The sequence below is a fragment of the Theropithecus gelada genome, chromosome 7a (genome assembly GCF_003255815.1).
Source record: "Theropithecus gelada isolate Dixy chromosome 7a, Tgel_1.0, whole genome shotgun sequence".
Lineage (NCBI taxonomy): Eukaryota > Metazoa > Chordata > Mammalia > Primates > Cercopithecidae > Theropithecus > Theropithecus gelada.
This window is the reverse complement of record NC_037674.1, coordinates 34769154-34790785: the sequence shown is the minus strand read 5'-3', so window position 1 is coordinate 34790785 and position 21632 is coordinate 34769154. Positions and strand designations below refer to the sequence as shown.

Sequence of the window (21632 nt, the reverse complement as noted above, 5' to 3'; positions counted from 1 at the left end):
CACAAGGAGACCCTATCTCTATAAAAAACTATTTAAAAATTAGCTGGGCATGGTGGCACATACCTATAGTCCCAGCTACTCAGAAGGCTAGGTGGGAGATCACCTAAGCCCAGGAGGTCCAGGCTGCTGTGAGCTGTGACTGTGCTACTGCACTCTAGCCTGGGCAACAGAGTGAGACTCTGTCTCCAAAAAGCGTATTCAAGAGCATGCAGGCCAAGCAATGTACTTCATGAGCCAATTTTGGCCGATAGGCCCCTAATCTGCAACTTCTGATTTAAAAAGCTTAACAGGGATGTTAGCCTCAAGTCCCCAGAGTTATATTTCACTCTCGACAGGACTACTGTCGAGACAGGACTACCTACTGCAGGACTACTGTGAAATCTCTATTTCTTGGGGTCACTGAGTGGTCCACAGTATCCTATAAATTGAAAGCTAGAGGACACAACAGTGTTTCTCTTGCCCTTGAACAAAACCATTCTTGGATAATGTGACAGCCCAAGTTTTCATTTATAACTATCACACCCACTAGCAGCCCCCATGGGATGAGTGGAAAGGAAAAGTATACCTTAGATGCATATTTTCCATAAATTATACCTTTCCTTGGTGACACGAGAAGGAAGTACAGTGCTCCGTTGGGCCATTTTCTTTTTAATAATTCACATCTGTTGAAAAAATAAGCACTAAATTATTTAACAGTTTATATCTAGAACTTAACCTCAAAAGCTTATTATTAAGCTGCTAAGTGGATCATAAATTATGTTGAAACACTGTTCAGTTATATTATTAAATGCTTTGTATCATATACATGAAATAAACAGCATATGTTTCCAAATAAGAAGAAAAGCAATCAAGCAAAATCAAAGCTCTTCTGAAATTAATATAGCTAAGCCTTGCAAGACAGATCAACAGGGACTGTGCAATGGAGTTTCCTGAAGTTTCCTCACTTCAAATCTGCATCTCAAGCTTGAGAAACCACTTTAACAGAAACTAGAGTGTCTTTAATAGGCTTATTCAATCTTATACTTCTCTGTAGAAATTTGCAGGAAACTACCTCAGTAAATTTGATCTCAGAAAATTTTTACTACTTGTTCCATCGTAAATGAAGAGCACTTATTTCTAAATTAATCTCAAATAAAATAGCACATGATCAATGTGATCTGATTTGTGGGAAGATATCTATCTACCAAGCGAACGAGAATGATATTCTTCATCAGAACTTGAAAACTTTATAATAAGATACAATCATTCATATTTCATCTTGCATATAAGGAACATTTGGCCATCGCAACTCATTAGAAATATGAAAAACACTAGAGAACGTTTAAAATACTTTTTTAGGTTCCTCAATACTGCCATCAATTGCCTTAAAACAATGAGTGCCTACTAACCATGATCAGATTCCATAATTAATTCTCATTTAGATGCTGGATTCAGAAAGCATTTCTGATTGAAATCACTGTTTTGGCATCATCTCTCTAGTGTTTTATTTTTGGAGTTTCAAAATGTGAACATTTCACTTTCTTAGACAAAGAACTTGAAACAAATTACATTTAAGGAAAAAAAAGTCATTCATGCCAAACAAGCTATGGTGCCCAAAGAGTTCTTCAGTGTCAAAGAGAAGAATTTCTGCCATATAGACTACAGTAGCCCTCCCTTATCTGCAGGGGATACATTCCAAGACCCCCAGAGGATGCCTGAAACCGAAGCCTATATATACTACTTTTTCCTACACATACATACCCATGATTAAGTTTAATGCATAAATTAGGCACAGTACTCTTGCACTTTGGGGCCATTATGAAGTAAAATAAGGGTTACTTGGTCACAAGCACTGCAATACCCCAACCATCAATCTGATAACAGAGATGGCTATTAAGTGACTCACAGGGCCGGGTATACATGGTGTGGACACGCTGGACAAGAGGATGCTTCCCGTTCTGGGCAGGAGGGAGCAGGATCACACAAGATTTCATCACACTATTCAGAACAGCACACAATTTAAAACTTATGAATTGTTTACTTCTAGAATTTTTTATTTAACATTTTTGACGATGGTTGACCTTGGATAATGTGGAAAGTGAAACCATTGATAAGGGGGGACTACCATAAATAAAATTAGGCCAGTGTGGGAAATGCTGTTATTTAGGATCACAGAATCTTTACAGTTTTAAAGTTGTAAGACATCTCAGTTGAGATATTAATCTACAGAGTAGCCTAACTTAAGAAACATGTATTTGGCATCTATTAGCTAATTAAGTAACCTAACTAGGAAAAACAAAAATCCCTTCCCTCAGGAGAAGTCATCTAAACCAACCAGAAAACAATGGGTCGTGGCTCATGCCTGTAATCCCAGCACTTTGGGAGACCGAAGTGGGAGGATTGCTTGAGCCCAGGAGTTCAAGCCCAGGAGTTCGAGGCCAGCTGGGCAACATGGCGAAACCCTATCTCTACAAAAAATACAAAAACTAGCCAGGCATACTGATGCACACCTGTAGTCCCAGCTACTCTGGAGGCTACTCAGGAGGATCACCTGAGCCCAGGGAGGTTGAGGCTACAGTGAGCCATGATAGCGCCACTGCACTCCAGCCTGGGCAACAGAGGAGACTCTGTCTCAAATACAAACAAACAAAAACAATGGGTTAAGTGGCTAACCCTATGAACAAAAACACATGGGGAGGGAAAACAGGAGAGAGGTCGATTTTTCCTGGGTAGCAGCTAGGTCAGGAAGAACTGATGAGAATGAGTCGGCTTTCCCAAAATAGGGGATGGAGAGATTGTTCCACACCTTCTCTCCAACACTCCAACCTCTACTTCCTTTCTTCTGAACATGCTCTGGCCTGCCTAACCTGTTCTTCCAGCCTCATATTTGGCCACTCCTTACCACAATCACCTGCTCCAGTCACCCAGAACCCTCCCCCTGCCACCCATCCACCACCGTCCTTGGATATGTCCTGCACTCTCCTGCCATCACGCCTCTGCATGCGCTCTATGGGAAATGCCCTTCCCGCCCCTGCCAGCCTAGAAAACTCATGCACTCTTTAAGGCCTCACCAGCCCCTCCAGTCTATAAAATGGTTCTCTCTTTTGCATTTCTCCAGCTCTTGATCTGTTTATATACTATTTATTATGCTCTATTCTTTTTAGTTGTTTAATAGTCAAGCTCCCCTACTAAACAACACGCTCTTTATGGGCATGTTTCAAATCTTAATAGACACAGGGCTGACCTAGAAGTATCCATAAGTGTTTGTTAATGACTGAGTGAATGACCAGCACTTCTCCAGATCAGAAACTGCAGCAATAAAGATATAAGGCAATACAGTTTAGTTAAAAAGTATAATTATTTACCAAGACTGAATCCCAAATATTAGACACTCAATAAGTATCTGAAAGAATGGAGACTTTGGCATCCCCTTCTCTGAAGGTCATTTCATCTACCTGAACAGAGCCACAAAAGTCAAGCCACACCACTGATTATCGGAGATGGCTTTTCAGAAGCAAACCCTCCTAAGTGCTATGCAGCTCTATGACAAGAAATTTCATAAGGTATGAGCTCACAAGACACATTATTCAGAATGGGTGCCCTTTATGAATCTGGTGAGGATCTGCATATCTGGCAGGTCGCTTGGTTTGTTAGCATCACGAATCTTTGCCAGAACGTGGGATCTATATTGCAGATGAATAAAGATTGATAATGAATAAGTCACAGGATTAAATAACCTCCCAAGCATCGTTTGCAGATCTTCCCGTTGTTAATTCTGGCTTACCTGCCTGAGGTTATCATCTCCTGTACGTTTGTAAATCTGATCACTGATACCACAGGTCTGTCTACAACCTTATCACACGGGTCTGGGTTTCATGCTGTTTTGATTGTGCTGTGATTCCACTATATTAAACAATATATTAAACAATCTCCACTTTACACAGTTTTAAAATTGGGAGAAGTTGGGGGAAGGGACAGGTAGGTAAAGCAAGAAGAAAAGAATGGGAAAAAATAACAAAAAATAAAATCCGGGGCCAGGCACTGTGGCCTGTAATCCCAGCACTTTGGGAGGTTAAGGTGGGTGGATCACTTGAGCTCAGGAGTTTGAGACCAGCCTGGGCAACATGGTGAAACACCGTCTCTACAAAAAAAAAAAAAAAAAGTTAGCCAGGTGTGGTGGCACACACCCGTAGTCCCAGCTACCTGGGAGGCTAGGGTGAGCCCAGGAGTTTGGGACCAGCCTGGGTAACATGGCAAAATCCCATCTCTACAAAAAATCAAAAAAAAAAAAAAAATTAGCCAGGTATGGTGGCACACACCTGTAGTCCCACCTGGGAGGCTAAGGTTGGAGGATTTCTTGAGCCCAGGAGTTTGAGACCAGCCTGGGCAACATAGCAAAACCCCGTCTCTACAAAAAAAAAAAAAAAAAAAAAATTAGCTGGGCGTGGTGTTATGCACCTGTAGTCCCAGCTACCTGGGAGGCTAACGTGGGAAAATCACCTGAGCCTGGGAGGTCAAGGCTGCAGTGAGCCACGAATGCACCACTGCACTCTAGCCTGGGTGACACAGTAAGACCTTGTCTCAAAAAAGGAAAAAAGAAAAACAATCCAAATGCCCCAAATATGCAATATATAAATAGAATTCAGGAGTTCACAGAAGACTAAAGTGAACTGCTATTATCTAAATCAAAATCATTATTTGTGATTATGAGGATTCTATAAAGGGAGAAACAAAAAAGGAAGTAGATATACATAGAGATGAGTATTTTAATATTTTAATGAAAAAGAAGACATTAATGCCAATTATTATGGTTTTATAAGTAACATGACACTGAGTAGAAAAACCTGCCATACCATTTTAATGTAAAATGGTAAATGAATTTAATAAATTAAAACAACAATTTTTACTAATGAGTTGAATATCAATCATGTAAAAACAGTTAATTTTTCATTTCACTATTAAAATATAGGATTGATACATTAGGCCCAACCATCGGAATAGAAAATAGGCAAAGCATTTATGAATAAAGCGGTTGTAACATGATGGTGAAAGAAAACCCTATTTCCTTATAGCTAAAAACAGAGTGAAAGGATAGAGGGCGGGAACAGTGGAAGGTTTGTCTGGAAAGACAGCTGGGAGTCGTTCTCTAACTCACCTCCAACAGCACCCACAGGCCTTTGGACTTGATCGGCAGGCCCTGAGGAGTGATAGGAAATTGTGTGGGATGGTGGAAGGCAAGGGCCTCCCAGGCAAGCAGGAGTCGGAGGAGATGGGGAGGCACAGTGGTGCATGCAGGCCCAAGGCCCTGGTGACTAGACTGGGAATTCAGGCAGCCCAGAGATGGGATCTGGCTGGAGTAGCAGGAGAGGCATGCGGATTCACCTAGGGCTTCTCATTCCTCTCTCTCCTCTTGCCTCCCTCCCTACCCTCTTCCAGCTCTTCTCCCTTACCTTCTCCCTGCCTCCTCTCTTACAATTTTTTTTTTTTTTTTTGCTTTCCCTGCCATTGATTCCTCTTCATTTTCCTTTGCCCTTTCTCTTCACTTCCCATTTTTCCTGCCTGTTTTCCTCCTTCTACTGTCTCTCTCATCCCTCTTTCTCTCACTCTCCCTTTATATAACTACAGTCCAACACAATTTTCTCTCACAGAAAACATGCTGGTAGGATCAGAAAGGCTCTTGCTTGAATCCTGGCTTCCCCACTATCTGTACAATCTCAGCGGGCCCACCTGAGTTGGCTGGGTTGGGGGTCACATAACTAACAGCTGCTCACACATAATGTAAGGAGTAACTGCTTACTCGTGAAGGTCAGGTACTCACGAAGCACATTTATGTGCATTAGTTTAATTCATCATCACAATTGTTTGTAAAGGATTACTCTTATTATCAACATTGAACCAGAGGAAACTAAGACTATGAAATGTTCAGCAACTGGCCCAACATCACATGTCTAAGGAGAAGTAGAGCAGAGATTTGAACCTAGGACCTCAGCCTCTGCATCACCAGGCATTAGCCACAGAAGGCTATGGAGTATCCAAAACAGTGTCTGGCCTTAGGGCACTGGATAAGCTTCCAGTAAGGGTTGGTTCCTTTCCCTTCCCTGGCTAATGTCCCTTTATGCACATCTGATAGAATACCTATATGATTTTTAAAATAAAACTCTCAGCCAGGAGCGGTGGCTCATGCCTATGATCCCAGCACTTTGGGAGGCCAAGGGAAGAGGATCACTTGAGCCCAGGAGTTCAAGACTAGCCTGGGCAACATGGCAAAACCCTATCTCTATAAAAAATGCAAAAATTAGGCAGGCATGTTGGTGTATGCCTGCGGTCCCAGCTACTTAGGAGGCTAAGGTAGGAGGACCACCTGAGCCTGGTAAGTTGGAAGCTGCAGTGACCTGAGATCATGCCACTGCACTCCAGCTCGGGTGCCACAGTGAGACCTGGTTTCAAAATAAATAAATATATAATATAATATAATATAATACTTCATAGACTATGTGTATGCTGCATTTACGAATTGACACTACATCATAAGCATGATTCCATGTCAATATATAAAGATATACATCACCATTAAAATTTTTTTTTGTGAGACAGGGTCTCATTCTGTCACCCAGGCTAGAGTACAGTGGCTTGGTCATAGCTCACTGCAGCCTCCAACTCCTAGGCTCAAGCAATCCTCCTGCCTCAGCCTCCAGGGTAGCTGGGACCACAGGCCCGTAACACCATATCTGGCTAATTTTTCAATTTTTTTACAGAGATGAGGTCTTACTATATTGCCCAGGCTGGCCTCAAACTCCCAGCCTCAAGTAATCCTCCCACCTTGGCCTCCCAAAGTGCTGGAATTACAGATGTGAGCCACTATGCTCAGCCTACATCACCGTCTTTAATGCCTGCATGATAGTCCACTGAATGGATCTACCGTAATTGTTAGCTAGTCTCTTAATGATGGACATTTTCACTGAAATAGCATTTATAATCATGGATCAGTTCAGCTTTTTGGTATCTTATTTTCCTTTCCTTTGCTCTACAAAATGATGCAGGTAGTGTAGAAAGTCAATGGGGAAGACTGCAAAATCCAAGTTAAGATGGGACTCTGACAATGAAATCTGAAGAATCAGAAAGAGATGGGAACAGCTGATTTATAAAAACGATCCAAGACACTGCTGACACTCACTACTGAAATCAGCAAGCACTCATCATACTAGTTCAATATCCATCTTTGGCTTTATGCTGCATGCTCCACGAGGAGCTGTATTGTCCACAGCTATATCCCAAGCACCTGGCACATCAGAGCTGATCAGTAAATGTTTGCTGGGTGTGTGAATGTCCAGGAGAGATAACTGAATTGAATTAATTTCATGCTATTGAATATAATCAGTTGAATTATATTCTGGCTCAAGAATGAATGTGCAACCAGAAAGGAGGATGGTATACACAGCATGTCTACTAAAAGCAGAGTTTGAAGAGACAAAACGTATTGGTGACCAGACGTGGTGGCTCATGCCTGTAATCCCAGCACTTTGGGAGGCCGAGGTGGATGGATCATTTGAGGTCAGGAGTTCAAGACCAGCCTGGCCAACAGGATGAAACCGTATCTCTACTGAAAATACAAAAATTAGCAGAGCATGATGGTCCACACCTGTTATCCCAGCTACTCGGGAGGCTCAGGCAGAAGAATCACTTGAATCCAGGAGACAGAGGTTGCAGTAAGCCCAGATCACACCATTGCCTTCTAGCCTGGTCTGGATAGAGTGAGACTGTATCTCAAAAAAAAAAAAAAAAAAAAAAAAAAATTATTGGTGTTTCCAAGGACCTAAGAATCCAGGGCAGCAGGAAAAGTTCTATAATACAGGGGGATGCATTAGGCTCTCATGGTCCAATGATATGAGCGTAAAGATAATCCTATTCACTCCTTGCCCTGAGTCCATACTCACCAACCACATCTTTTAGCTTTCCGTGTAGCTGTGCATAAAAGAAGAGTACACAGGAATTGGCAAACACAAGCCTAAGTCTATCTGCCAGCTACTTTTCTCGATGTGAATTAATATGTTGGAATTTCACTTCCAGTGGGAACCAGGCTGGGTAAGTCAGCCTCCGGATAGTCTCTGATCACCCTAACAATGCTGATCTAAACCCACGACACTGGAACCCATGATGCTGAAACATGATGATCAAAAAGGGTCCCTGCTGTGGTGGACAGACTCATAAGGTGCGCCCCCCACCAACACCATCCTTGTCTCTTGGTGTTCACACCTTGCATGGTCCTCTCCCTTTGAGTGTGGGCGGGACCTGTGACTTGCTTCTAACCAAGAGAATACAGCATCCAGAGACCAGCCAACTGACAGTCACCTGTACTCAGTGGGCAGTTGGAGTCAGCTGAGGTTCTAATACCAAATTACACAGGGTATAATTCTGTTCACTGGAAATAGAATATTTATTTTATAATCTAAGTTTTAAGTCTAAATAGATTTCCAAATGGCTGTCTTGCTTGGCAAATCTTAAAAGAATATTGAAGGATAAGCACTTGAACAAGTTTTGTTGTTGTTGTTGTTTTTAATATACGTAACTTTGGTTCTGTTCTGGCCAACGGAAGCAAACTATAAAATAAATCTAATTTGCCATAAGAGATAAAATCCCCCAGAGATACCATTTCATCACATCAGCCTGCCAAAAAATCAAGTCTGATAAGATCAAGTATTGACAAGAATATATATGGAACAACAGGAACACCAGATGGGAGTGTGAATTGATACTACCACTTTAGAAAGCAGTGTTCAATATCTAGTAAAGCTGAAGATGCACAAACCTAATGACCTAATAATTCTACTACTAACGAATCCTCAAAAAACTTTCCAAATGTGCTCTTAAGGAGACATTTGCAAGAATACTCAAGGTAGCATTGTTTCTAATAGCAAAAAAATGAGGAGGTGGGAATGAACGCCCATCATTAGGCAAATGGAGAAATAAACTGTGACATATTCATGCAATGAAAGAACAAATAGGATTGAAAATAAATGAATTAGCAGCTAGGTGCAGTGGCTCAGGCCTGTAATCTCAGCCCTTTGGGAGGCCGAGGCAGCAGATGGCTTGAGCCCAGGAGTGGGCCTGGGCAACATGGCAACCCCATCTCCATTAAAAAAAAAAAAAATCAGCTGGGTGTGGTGGCACACACCTATTGTCCCAGCTACTAAGGGGCTGAAGTGGGAGGATCACCTGAGCTTGGGGAGGTCAAGGCTGCAGTGAGCAGTGATCTCGCCACTGCATTCCAGCCTGAGCAACAGAGTGAGATTTTGTCTCAAAAAAATAAATAAATAAAAGGAAAGAAAGAGAAAACGATGAATTATAATTACAAGCCCCAATGTGAATGAATCTCACAAATATATTAAGTGAAAAAAGTAAGCTGAAGAAGGATATGAACACTACACAATGTCATTTTATAAAGGTTTAAATTATGCCAAGTAATATGCCAAATCTGTAACATCTAAAGATGAATGTGGAAATGACAAATACCAAGTCAGGGTCATATTTCTCTCTAAGTGAAAAATAGACAGGAACAGATAGAACACTGGGAGCTTTGACTAAATGTATCTTTTACTTCTTAATTTTTCACTGTGTCAATTTAAAAGAAAGAAATTACTTCTTCCTGCCCCCACTTAAAAAAATATGTAAACCAAGAGTTCAAAGGGGAGTTAAATTGTTGGACACTCCAGGGGATGTACAGAACTCACTCTTGCCCTATACATTCTAGGACCATGAAATTGGAATTCCATGGCAAAGTAACTAATCCCCATGAAATCTCTACTCTTAAAGCATTTTAACCATACCTAATACTATGTGATCTTGACTAGATGATAATATTTCTATAAATGGCTATTGGTTAAATGCCCAACAATAGAAGAGCGGTTAGAACACAGCACATCCACTCAAAAGAATATCAATAGCTGGCCAGGAAAGTGGATTACATGCCTGTAATCCAACATTTTGAGAGGCTGAAGTAGGATGATCGCTTCAGGCCAGGAGTTCAAGACCAGCCTGTGCAACATAGCAATGCCTTGTCTCTACAAGAAAATAACAATAAAAAATAAATTAGCCAGGCATGGTGGTGAACACCTGTAGTCCAAGATACTCAGGAGCCTAAGGCAAGAGGATTGCTTGAGCCCAGGAGTTCAAGGCTGCGTGACACTGCACTCCAGCTTGGGTAACAGAGCTAGCTAGATATTGTCTCTAAAAAAACTAAAAAACAAAAAAACGCTAAGAATATATTTATGTATTTATGTCCTTGCTATAATGCTAAGGTAAAAAAGAAAAAAAACAAAACCCACCAAGGTGGATTTATAGTACACTCTCTCTCTCTCTCTCTCTCTCTCTCTATCTTACTAAACATCCTACAATGCACAATAGTACACATTATTTAGAACTATAACCAGGGCCTGGGAACCAGAGCTTTGCTCCAAGGCACCACAATTTAGATGGTGCAAACATTTTGACTCATGAGTTTAAAGGACGCTGCAATTTTTTTTTTTTTCTTTCAGGCAGTCTTGCTCTGTGGCCCAGGCTGGAGTGCAGTGGCGCAATCTCCGCCCACTGCAACATCCACCTCCCGGGTTCAAGTGATTCTTGTGCCTCAGCCTCCCGAGTACCTGGGATTACAGGTGCCCACCACTACAACCAGTTAATTTTTGTATTTTTAGTAGAGACGGGATTTCACCATGTAGTCCATGCTGGTCTCAAACGCCTGACCTCACATGATCCACTCATCTAGGACTCCCAAAGTGCTGGGATTACAGGCCTGAGCCACCACACCCAGCCAACCCTGCAAATGTTGAAGTTATCCACCTCCACTACCACTGCCACCACTACCATATCCTGCTCCTCTTGCTCCTCCCCCTTCACTTTCTCCCCACAGTGAGAAGACTGCTTGACCATGGGCCAGCAAAGATGGATGAGGTAGGAGACTCAAAGTCAAGGACAAGGTAACCACTGCCCTGCTGAGTGCCCAGGCCACCAATTATCTGCCTGCCTTCTCTCCTGTATCTGAGGCCTCCTCCCTCCATGCCTAGATGCCTCCATGGTCTTGAGGCTACCTTTAACGCTGTTTCTCCCTCCCCTCCCTTCACTCATCCTCCTACCAACTTTCCCCATGCCAAATTGCTGGAATGATCTCTGTGGTGTGGATAGTTGGTATCTGGCTAAATCATGTGCTTTGGTAAAAGGAGGAAGAGGGCTGTGCAACTGAGGTCAGGATGCCTAATTTCCCAAGCCAATGTATCTAGATTGACAAGGCCAAAGGAAGGACCAGTGCTAGTAGCAGGAGCTTTCCACAAATTAACCACACTGTCCCAGTTGGGGAAGTGCCTCCAAATTATGTGCAAAGGAAATGAAAACAGTGCAAATAAGCACACTCTGTCTTCTTCATAGGCAGCTCACCTCTCCCCACTCCTGATCAGAATTTTTTAGAATAGCTGAGCCGTCCTTGGGAGAAATATATTGGGCTAGCATATTGAGGAATGCACATGGCATTATGGCTGTGAGGCCGATCTAGGGAAATTTGGGTACGTCATCAAGGACTTACATGGTCTCTAAGACATTGGGCATCCTCACACCAAAACATCTGTCCTTAGGCCAACAGCAGATGTAGCTTACCTGACACATCTTGACATTTTTGCAACTGTACATCATCTCAGCAATCCAGAAATCCTACAACCATCTTGGAGAGTGTGAGGCAAGGATTCTAGCACTAGAAGTATTCGTATAGTCATATCTTGTAAAACAGTGGAAAGAAATGAATCGAAATGTAAATAGTGGCACTGGGTACATTTTTATTCTGCTTTTCCTAATTTTCAAAATACTTCAACAAGTGCGCTATTTTCACAATGACACAAATGTAAATAAAACCTTCTTGAAGAAAAGAATGAACCAGTGAACGACAACAACAATAAAAAGCATAAATCGTTCATTTACAGCAATCAAAACCAAGAAACAAGCCTGATTCTGGGCTGCAAAGACTATGGTTTAGTTAAAGTAAGTTTGCTATCAATTTTTACTTTCATTTCCTTGTGGGCACAGAACAAGGCTTGAGGCTGGTGCTCTCATCAAAGCTGGGACTGAAGCCTGGATCGCCTGTGCATCAGGGAATCAGCATGTTGTACAGGTCCAGTGGTTCTGGAGTGACGCCAGCACAGTATTCCAAAAACTTGAGGTTCCAGGAAAAGTGCAAGTCCCTCCACGGGGTCCCAGAGCAGATACTTTCAATGCCCTTTGTGAAAATGACCTTCAGTCCACTTAGCAAGACTTGCACTCTTTCCCTTCCATTCTATCACATTCATAAAGGGAATTCTGTTGGAGGTAGAAGGGAGAGGGGTGATGTGTTTCGGACCCACAAAGGTGAACTTTAGAATGCTTAAACCATTGACAGTGCTCTTCCAGCCAGTGCAGCTATTTCTGCATAATTGAAGGGAGGCGGTCAATCTGCAATGCACACACGGCCTCTGGCAGGTCCAGACAGATTTACAGACAGACCCCTAGAACCCAGTGACTGGTCACTGATGTTGCTTCAATCCACTCTCCACAGCTTAGAATGATGTTAACATTTTTAGGAGAACCCTTGCAAAAACAGATTGGTTTTTGTTCTCCTCTATTAATAACAGCTATTTTGAAATGCTATTTAAATCTTCTATTGTTATTTGAACTTTTCACGGATTATGTCTCCCCAGGTGAGCTGCTGTAGGGCAGCGGGAACCACATCCTACAAGAACCTGTAATCTCCACAAAGCCTAGCACAGCGCCTCTTCACGGGACACTCATACATATTCGTTCATTCGCCTTTCTGTTTTTCTAATTTGGGAAGATCCACTGTTTTCATTATTGAGTTGCTCTACCCAAATGACATATCGATTGCTGACTGAAGGTGCCCTTCCAGCTGTAAGCTCGGCGGGAGGCTGGAGGTCACCTTGCAGTGTGCCCGGACACTCACGCTGTGAGCTCGGCGGGAGGCTGGAGGTCACCCTGCAGCATGCCCGGACACTCACACCAAAAAAGAAGTCATTACTTTTAGGTTGTTTTATTATAATCAACAGCAATATTTGGCAACTTTTCTTCTAGCATTAGAAAAGACACATAACCAAATGTTAAAAAAGAAATCTGCCAAGTGCAACAGCTAGAAGAGAAAAAATATTATTAAAAGCCCATGTAAACTCTCTACCTACTAAACTAGGAGGGGAAGGCACGATTCTGTGTACCCTTGTACAGACAGAATGCCAGTGGTGACTTTTGGTTCTACCCTCTATGAATTGCTGGCTGAAAAGCTAAGAATTTAGGCTCAGAAGAAAGATCCAGTCTCCAGTCTATGCCCTTTTTCTCACACTCAGAGAGAGGAGGCTGAACTTCTCTGCTTAACATGGGAGTCTTCTACTCTTTTACGTGGAGTAACGACCTGAGTACAGCACATTAATTTTATAACTATTTTAGGAGCAGGGGAGGACTCTTGAGTTTTTCCAGAGATAATTAAAAATGGGGGAAAAAAGAAACCTGAAATAAACAAAAAACAAGCTGAAGGCACCAGGGGTTTCTGAATAACATCTTCCCGGTTCAACAATTTTAAGAATTCCATAATGCGAAAGCAACCCCCACACATTCTCTCCCACATAAACATGCTTTTTATTTAAGCCACACTCAGCGACGGCAGCAGAATCTCTTGCCTGCACTTCTGTAGTTGCTTCATCCAGAGAGAATGTCATCTCCACAAACGCGTTCTGTAGTGGGGCAGGGGGTGACCGCCAGTCAGCAAGTGCAGACACCTTCAAGGAGGAAGACTGAAGTTCCCAGTAAGCTCAGCAGCTCGCCACCCGGAAATCTGAGTTTTCACCACACTGAAATCTGATTTTCAACCTCAAGTACCAATGTTCCCTTGGCAGCAACTGAAAATTTTAGGCTTCTTGATATTTATCAACCAGCACATTCCTAGTAATTTTCCTGGTGTACCAGAAAGAGGTAATTATGTTCCTTCCGATAAACCATTTTATTATCACTGATAACTACATTTTTTAAATAACGAGAACCACTGAGCATGGAAGGGAGTCAACAAAAGACCACCAAGGCATAAAAACCAATTGGGTTTTTCTCTTTTTGCAAAAATCACCTGCTTTTATATGGAAAAACTCATGGAACATAAAACCACATCCAATAAGTCAAAAAATAAAATAAAACAGTCAATAGGGAGAGGGAGAACAGTAGAAGAATTAAGAGAGAGGAACAGACAGAAAGAGCGAAATATGGGAGGAGAGAAACAGTGAGTAAGGTGGGGAGGCAGTGCTGAAGGACAGCAGAGGAGACACAGGAGGCCAGACAGCCAGAGGAGGCAGGTGGCTCCAGGGCTCCCAGGGAGGAAGGGAGCTGGAGAAACTACTCCTCTCACATTCAGCTGCTCATTTGGCGTGTGAAGAACTAGATGGGCCATTTTTAATATGCTACGTTAGTTTCTCTACTCTTTTTTAAAAAAATCAAATATGCTCTTTCTTTGTCTTGACACATACACACGACGTTAAGATGTCATCAGGGAAGAATCATTTTTCCCACTTACAACATGAAAATGCCTTCTCAAATTATCCACCGTTTTACTAAAAAGATCCTATTTTGAGCCAACACCCACCTGACTCTTCGGGTAAGGCATGGGTCTCACATCCACCATCGCATACCACGTGCTAGCAGACAGCTCCATGGTGGTTCTGTGTACTTGCTTAATGATTTCATCAAATAATTTAGTCCAGTCAACAAATATTCATTGAGCCTCTACAGTGCTGAACAAGACACAGCCCCCGCACTGCAGGAACTTCCATTCTGCAGGGAAATAACATTAGCAAGCCACTGTGCAAGAACGGAGGGGCTGGCCAGTGCCACTGGGCAGAAGGCAGGATCAGTTTGAACTGGGCCATCAGGAAAAGCATTTGAGGAACAGGCATTTGAGTCTGATATTCAAAGGGGTAAATGATGTGAATTCAGAGCAGCATGAGAAGGGGTGGAGAGGGGGCAAAGCAGAGGAAATACCGATTGCTGAGGACTATGGGACCCTTGGGTTCCTGTTGCTAAGCAGTGGCTGATTAGGCTGGAACAGTCCATTGAGGCCAGTGTGCACAGGCCTTCATTCCACAACTGCCCCAAACAGGAGAGAGATAGTAGGAGCAGAAAGGAAGGCACGAATGGAGGGAGACTGTGCAGGGAACACCTCAACTTGACCCAATGACCGGCTGGATGTGGGAGTGTAAGGAACAGAAAGTCAGAATAACCCCAGGTGTTCAAGCTCTGGTTACACAGAAGAGGATGACGGCACTAATGTCATCAAGGAATGCACTGAGAAGGACACACTCCACTACTCATGAGAAACATCAGACAAGGCCAAGCTACAGGGCATTCTACTACGTAACTGGACTGCACACTTCAAACGTGTCAAGGTTCACGAGAGACAGAATCACTGGGAAATTGTCCCAGATTAGAGGAAATGAAAGAGGCATGACAACGAATGTAACACAGATCCTGGATTGGATCCTGGACCAGAAAACATCTTTTTTTTTTTTTTTTAAGCTTTTTTTGGCCAGGTGCGGCAGCTCACGCCCATAATCCCAGCACTTTGGAAGGCCGAGGCGGGTGTATCACCTGAGGTCCGGAGTTCAAGACCAGCCTGGCCAACATGGTAAAACCCTATCTCTACAAAATTACAAAAGTTAGCCAGGCATGATGGCAGGTGCCTGTAATCCCAGCTACTCAGGAGGCTGAGGCAGGAGAATTGCTTGAACCAGGCAGGTGGAGGCTGCAGTGAGCCGAGATCGTGCCATTACGCTCCAGCCTGGGCAACCAAGCAAGACTCTGTCTCAAAAACAAAATAAAACAATAAAGATCTTTTTTTTCTCCTCTTTTGCTATGAAGGACACTATTAGTTCAATAGATGACACGTGAATAAGGCCTGTTGATTAGATAATAGCTCTTAATGCTAATTTTCCGATTTTGGCACTTATACAAGAAAATGTCCTTTTTAAAAGGAAATATACACTTAAGTATTTAGGAGGACAAAGGTGTACCATGTCTACAACTTACTCTAAAATGGTTCAGGGAAAATGACAACATATGTGTGTGTGTGTGTGTATACATATGTGTGTGCATAAACACATAGACACACAGACACAGAGACAGAGAATGAGAGAATATGACAGAGTGAGAAAGGTAAAGCAAGCGTGTTAAAAATTAACATTTAGAGAATTTGGTTGAAAGGTATGTTGGGAATTATTTTAATTATTACGACTTTTCTTTCTTTCTTTTTTTTAGAGACGGAGTCTTGCTCTGTCGCCCAGGCTGGAGTGCAGTGGCACGATCTCAGCTCACTGCAACCTCCACCTCCTGGGTTCAAGCAATTCTCCTGCCTCAGCCTCCTGAGTAGCTGGGATTACAGGCACTCGCTACCATGCCCAACTAATTTTTGTATTTTTTCAGTAGAGACGGGGTTTCACTATATGTTAGCCAGGCTGGTCTGGAACTCCTGACCTCAGGTGATCCACCCACCTTGACCTCCCAAAGTGCTGGGATTACAGGCGTGAGCCACTGTACCTGGCCAATTATTGTAACTTTTCTATAAATTTGAATTATTCAAAGTAAAAGGTTTAAAAAGGGGAAAAATTATTACAGAAGCCAGGATGACAAGGTAGAGACAAAGCAGCCAGGCTTCTGAGTATTACATTCTGAGTGAAATGTGGGAGACAGCTCAGGGCCCAAAATATAGATTTGAAGGTACCTGGGGGCCCTGAGTAAACAGGGTTAAAAGTGCGGCTCTAAGGTCAGACTGGTGGAGTCTCTTTCCCAGATCTGCTCCTTGAAAGCAGTGTTTTCTTTAAGTTATTCAAATCTCCCTCGACTTCAATTTCTGCACCTACATAACGGGAGTAATCAGAGTCTCTCCCTCACAGAGTTGGAGTAAGGATTAGAGGAAGTAGTACAAGTGGGCGAGGGCGCCCAGTGAGGCGCGGGGAAAGCGCCCAGTGCTCTTTAAATACTACTGCGGGCTCAGAGGGGAGGCTGGGGCAGGGAGAAGGGAAGAGGAAAAGGAAAAGAAAGACCAAGGACAGGATCTCACAGCATCCCTGTGTCTACAGGCCAGGAAGAAAAAGGAAACAAATGAGGTTCGAGTAGGCCTGGACAACCAGTGTCATGGAGACAGGGAGAGAGAGAGGCACAAAGGGCTGACCGCTGCCAGGAGACGCAGGGCAGGGACCAAGGAGAAGAAGGACAGGGCAAAGGCCTCAGATCTGCAGCCAGGACACCTATGCCAGAGCCCTCCAAGGAAGCAGTTTCAACAGAAAGATGAGGGTGAAACCAGAATAGGTTACTGGACAAAGAAGACAACCTGAGGACAGTTCAACAGAGTAGCAGGATCAAGAACACTGCTGCCCCATACAAGAGCCATTGGCCCTATCTGACTACGTCAATTGGATTTAAATTAGTTTAGAATTTACTAAACGGAAAACTTGGTTCTCAGTCACACTAGCCACATTTCGTGTGCTGAAGAACCACATGTGGATAGTGACCACCCTATGAGACAGTGCAGATATAAAATATTTTTCTTACCACAGAAAATTCTATTGGACAGAGCGAGGACCCTACCATAGTTTCTTATGGGGAGGATGACCCATATGGTGGAGTAAGGGCTGGGGCGGAGTAGGGAAGGACCAAAGACACTGGAGAAGACGAACAACAAATGCAGCCAGTTCCCAAAAGAGGTGAGAAGGAAGGAATCAAGACGACAGAATGAAGAGTGTGGAGTGCATGTGGATTAATCTTGGGGAAGGGACTTGTAGACATTTTCTTCCTTTGAGAAAGAGGAAATAAAGAAGGACAAAGAGAGGAAGAGAAAGACACTTGGGGGTCTTGAGGAAGGTAAAGTGGGAATTTATCTGGTGAAATTAGAGGCAGCGTAAATTTCCAATGGAACCTGTCCAAAAGTCTTTGTGACTTCCTCCTGGATAATGTGGCAGGCTGGGAGAAGAATAAGCAAGTAAGGGGGGTGATTTTGGATTGAGGACTGGAATATGAGAAGCCCAACACATTGAAACAAAGGATTCTGGGATCCCAGACAGAACAGAAATGGCTAGCAACCTACATGCCCCAAGTGGAGAAACAGAGTCACAGATGGGCTGAAGGATTGGAACAGCAACTGCTTAAGGGATCAGGGTCCTCGGTGATGGTTAAAATCCAGAGCAGTATGTGGGTAGTATCAGCTAAATAGGCTGAAGTCCAAGTTCAAGATCTCGAAGGTTCCGTCTTGCTCAAGACTGAACAAGTCCAAGATGTTAGCTGAAGCAAAGTGGACACTGAGGCTCTAGGAATAGATGTTGAGGAACTTCAAGGTCAAAGAATTAAGAGAGCTTCAACACAAACCCCAAAGTCCCTGGCAAAAGACAAAGCAGAGAAGAGAATGAAGCTGGCTGCTCACGTTTTTTGTTTGTTTATCACTTTTTTGTAGCATTAAGTGAAGAGATCCCCACTGTACCTGGGTGTACATCAGAACTGCCCAGAGAGTTCTGTCTTCTCTTCATCCTCTCCTGCTGTTCTTCCTTTTGGGGTTTGTTTTTAAAATAGGGATTTTTAGGTCTTACTCCCCCACCCTACCCCAGCCCCCAATGATTCTAATTTGGTGTATCTGAGGGAGTCCAAAGACCAAGTTTTTCAAAATTTCCCAGGTGATTCTGAGGAGCCCCGAGGTTTGGGAAGCACGGGACCAGAAGATAAGGAGGGTAGGGGCATAAGCAGACAGCACTACCTTCCGAGAGACTTGGTTGGTGATGGTGCATTGGTTTGCAGGCAGCACTAAGGAGCAAGTGGAAGAGCCTCCCTACTCTGGTGAGAGGCAGAGGACACTAGAGAAGGCTCTTCTGTGGGAAGTTGTTCACTCAGGCTCTGGCGCTCAGGAGAGAAGGTGGGCTCAGCTACAGAAAAAATGAAAATGCAAGAGTGTGGCTGCAGGATACAAGAAACAAGACATTGAAAGCCAGGTCGGAGTGACACAGCCCAGTGGCCTGCAGAGAGAGGAGGCTGAATAATGCTCTAAGGAGGGTTCCAAGCACCATGTGGTGTGGTTCATTAAAGGGTTGGTAGGGCTTCGTGGCTGAATCCCTGGGCACTCAGGATTGTTCCGTCCATATGCTATCAGATTTCTAACATGTAACACATTAAAGGTTATTAAGCCCTCAGGTAAACAAGCTTGCAGAAGCTTATTCATTAACATCGGAAACTGTGTCTTCCCAACCCACATTCCTATACAGATGAAATCAGATTCGAATGAAAATCAAGGGCAGCCTTTAAGTAGAAAGTCAGAAGGGGCAACCAGGGATACGTGTGAGAGGGTACTTCCTCCCTTCCCCTCCGTGGAAGAGGGAACTTTATAGACAGTGGATATGGAAGGGGGCCTAAGTGTCTTTTTTAGTACCAGTCAATGCTAAAAATAGGATAAGTGCCACGGAATCCCCCCCGCCCCCCAACACACACACACACACGTTCAGTGACAGGACACACAAGACACATACAGTGTGCAAACCTGGGGATGGTTCTCAATATTTATTCTCTACAAACCTAACTCTTATTTTAAAAGCAAGTTGCAAATGTTTGCCCCTGCTTCTGAGAGAGCTGCACTTTTGTGGATTCGAATCATTCTAGCGTTATTTCTGGCTACTCCTATGAAATAATTTCTAACACTGCCGTACACAGACTTCAAGCTGAGGACGAGAGCGCACGCGCACACACGCACACACACACACACGCGCACACACACACATAAACCTCGTGCACATTGAAGAAATGACTCACTCAATTTGCTGCTGCCTGCCACGATTGGGTTTTGATTTTACCTGTTCAAATACAAAGTTTCCTATTAGATTAACTACAGGAAAGAAGAACTTAGGAGCATTAATCCTGATTTTGTTCATGTCTTTAGGGCACCTAAGAGGTTTTAACCTGTGCATCTTAAGAAGCCGTTCTCCGGACCACCGACTGCTTGCTCCATAATCTTCCAGACAACGATAACATTTCTTGCCACTTTAGGAGCCAATTAATGGAAACCCCTCCTAGAATAAACATGGTCAAGCTTTGCATCTCCGGTACCTGCAGAACCGTACTTTAGGGCTCTTTCTCAGCTCGCAGTAGGATGGCACAACAGCATTCTGGAACTGCAAAGACCCCCTAGCCCCTCCTTTGAAAGATGAGAAAAAGCGAAGAGGCGGAAGAGCAGATGGTTAACCTGCCCAAGGTCACTCACTCTGAGTCGTGGCTCGGCTGACTCGCCTTTACCCCTGGCAATCCGTGCACCACCCCAGCTCCCCCAAACAGTCCCTCGGGCGTCGGTTGGTTCGCTAGCCTGCAGCCCCCGCGAAAATGCAACGCCAGTTGCGCTCTGTGCCCAACTTCAGCCCTTCGCGTCACATGCAGTTAACCCTCTCGCCCGCGGCATGTCACATGGGCCACGCGCAGCTCTCTCTCCCCTACGCCTATCTCCTGAGCGGCTGCCCCAAGGTCACCGGCCGTCCCAGGGAGCTCCCGCAGCCCAGCCCCGGAGGCCGCCCGCTCGGGGTTCCCGGGGCGCGGCACTCACCGGCGCGCGGGGCGGGCGCGCCACGGCTGCCCATATCCTCACCGGCGCGGTTGGGTGCGGCGGCCGCTGGCGCTGGCTGAGCAGGGCGCCCGGCTGCGGGCCCGCGCCGCGGGGAGCGCCGTCCAATCAGCGCGCGCCTGCCGCCTGGCCCGGCGCGCGGCCCGGCAGGGTTCGCGGCTCCCGGGGGGCGCGAGCCGCCGCGCGCCGCCCGAGCCGCTTCCGGGCGCGTTGCCTGGACGCGGTTGCCGTGGCAGCCCGAGCTGGAGGCTTTCCCCGCGCACCCGCGCCCAGCCTGGCGGCGCCGCCCCTCCTCCCTCCTCCTTCCCACACCCAAAATAGCCTCTGCTCGTCGCTGCTGTTTCCCACAGAGCTCGCATCCAAGAGCCTTGGAGTTGGCGGGCGGGGATTTCGCTCATTGGAAAATAAATCCTGTTGTAGGGATGGTTGATTTGGAGACGTGTTGAAATGGTGCCTGATGGAGATCATAGCCACGGTGGTGGCATTGCAATTCTCTCCAGAGCCCCAATATACCTTATTTACTAAACCGCTTTCCCACAAAAAGAGTTATCTCCCCCGCCTCACCTCAAATTGGGGAGAAGTTATTTGATTAGGCCACGGTGACGCCCCACCTGTGCAGGTGAACGAACTCTCCGGGGCTGCCAAGTGTCATTTACTGAATCTCCTTGACACCTGCAGTTAGGACCCAGGATCGTGTCTCATCGCAGCAGACACGACGCAAGAAAGAACCGCGAACACCCCTCCTCTTCCCAGTCCTTTCTTCTCCTATCAGCTTCATCCCCTCCCAGCGCGTCCTGGCTCTTTCCACCTTCCTTTCGATTTTGGATTCTCATCAGGACGCGCAAACCCATTCACTCATAATTATTCTTCCTCTCGGTGGGCGGGATTTCAGCGGAGTTGAGGGGTACACGACCTTTGCCCGCCTCGCCTCATCTGGTTCGTGCCTCCTCCGCAGACACTGGTGCTTACCCAGCACAGGGGCTCCTGTCTGTCTCCCCCGAGCCTGAGCCCT

At 44.7% G+C, this 21632-nt stretch overlaps 1 protein-coding gene across 2 annotated transcripts in view; it reads right to left on the bottom strand.

The window, feature by feature from the left end:
- The window catches only part of FAM81A (family with sequence similarity 81 member A), an 89360-nt gene extending 68648 nt beyond the window's left edge, over positions 1–20712 (bottom strand). Inside the window, exons 1-4 of one of the 2 annotated variants that reach the window (XM_025389522.1) lie at positions 20603–20684; positions 19822–19862; positions 18779–18944; positions 566–662 (exon numbers count right to left, since the gene is read on the bottom strand). In XM_025389522.1, the coding sequence (XP_025245307.1) occupies positions 566–585 (20 nt within the window). In that variant the 5' untranslated portion in view covers positions 586–662; positions 18779–18944; positions 19822–19862; positions 20603–20684. Of the gene's footprint in view, positions 1–565; positions 663–18778; positions 18945–19821; positions 19863–20602 lie in introns of both variants that reach the window. The other variant, XM_025389521.1, reaches the window with a different exon arrangement.
- Between the last annotated feature and the right edge of the window lie 920 nt (positions 20713–21632).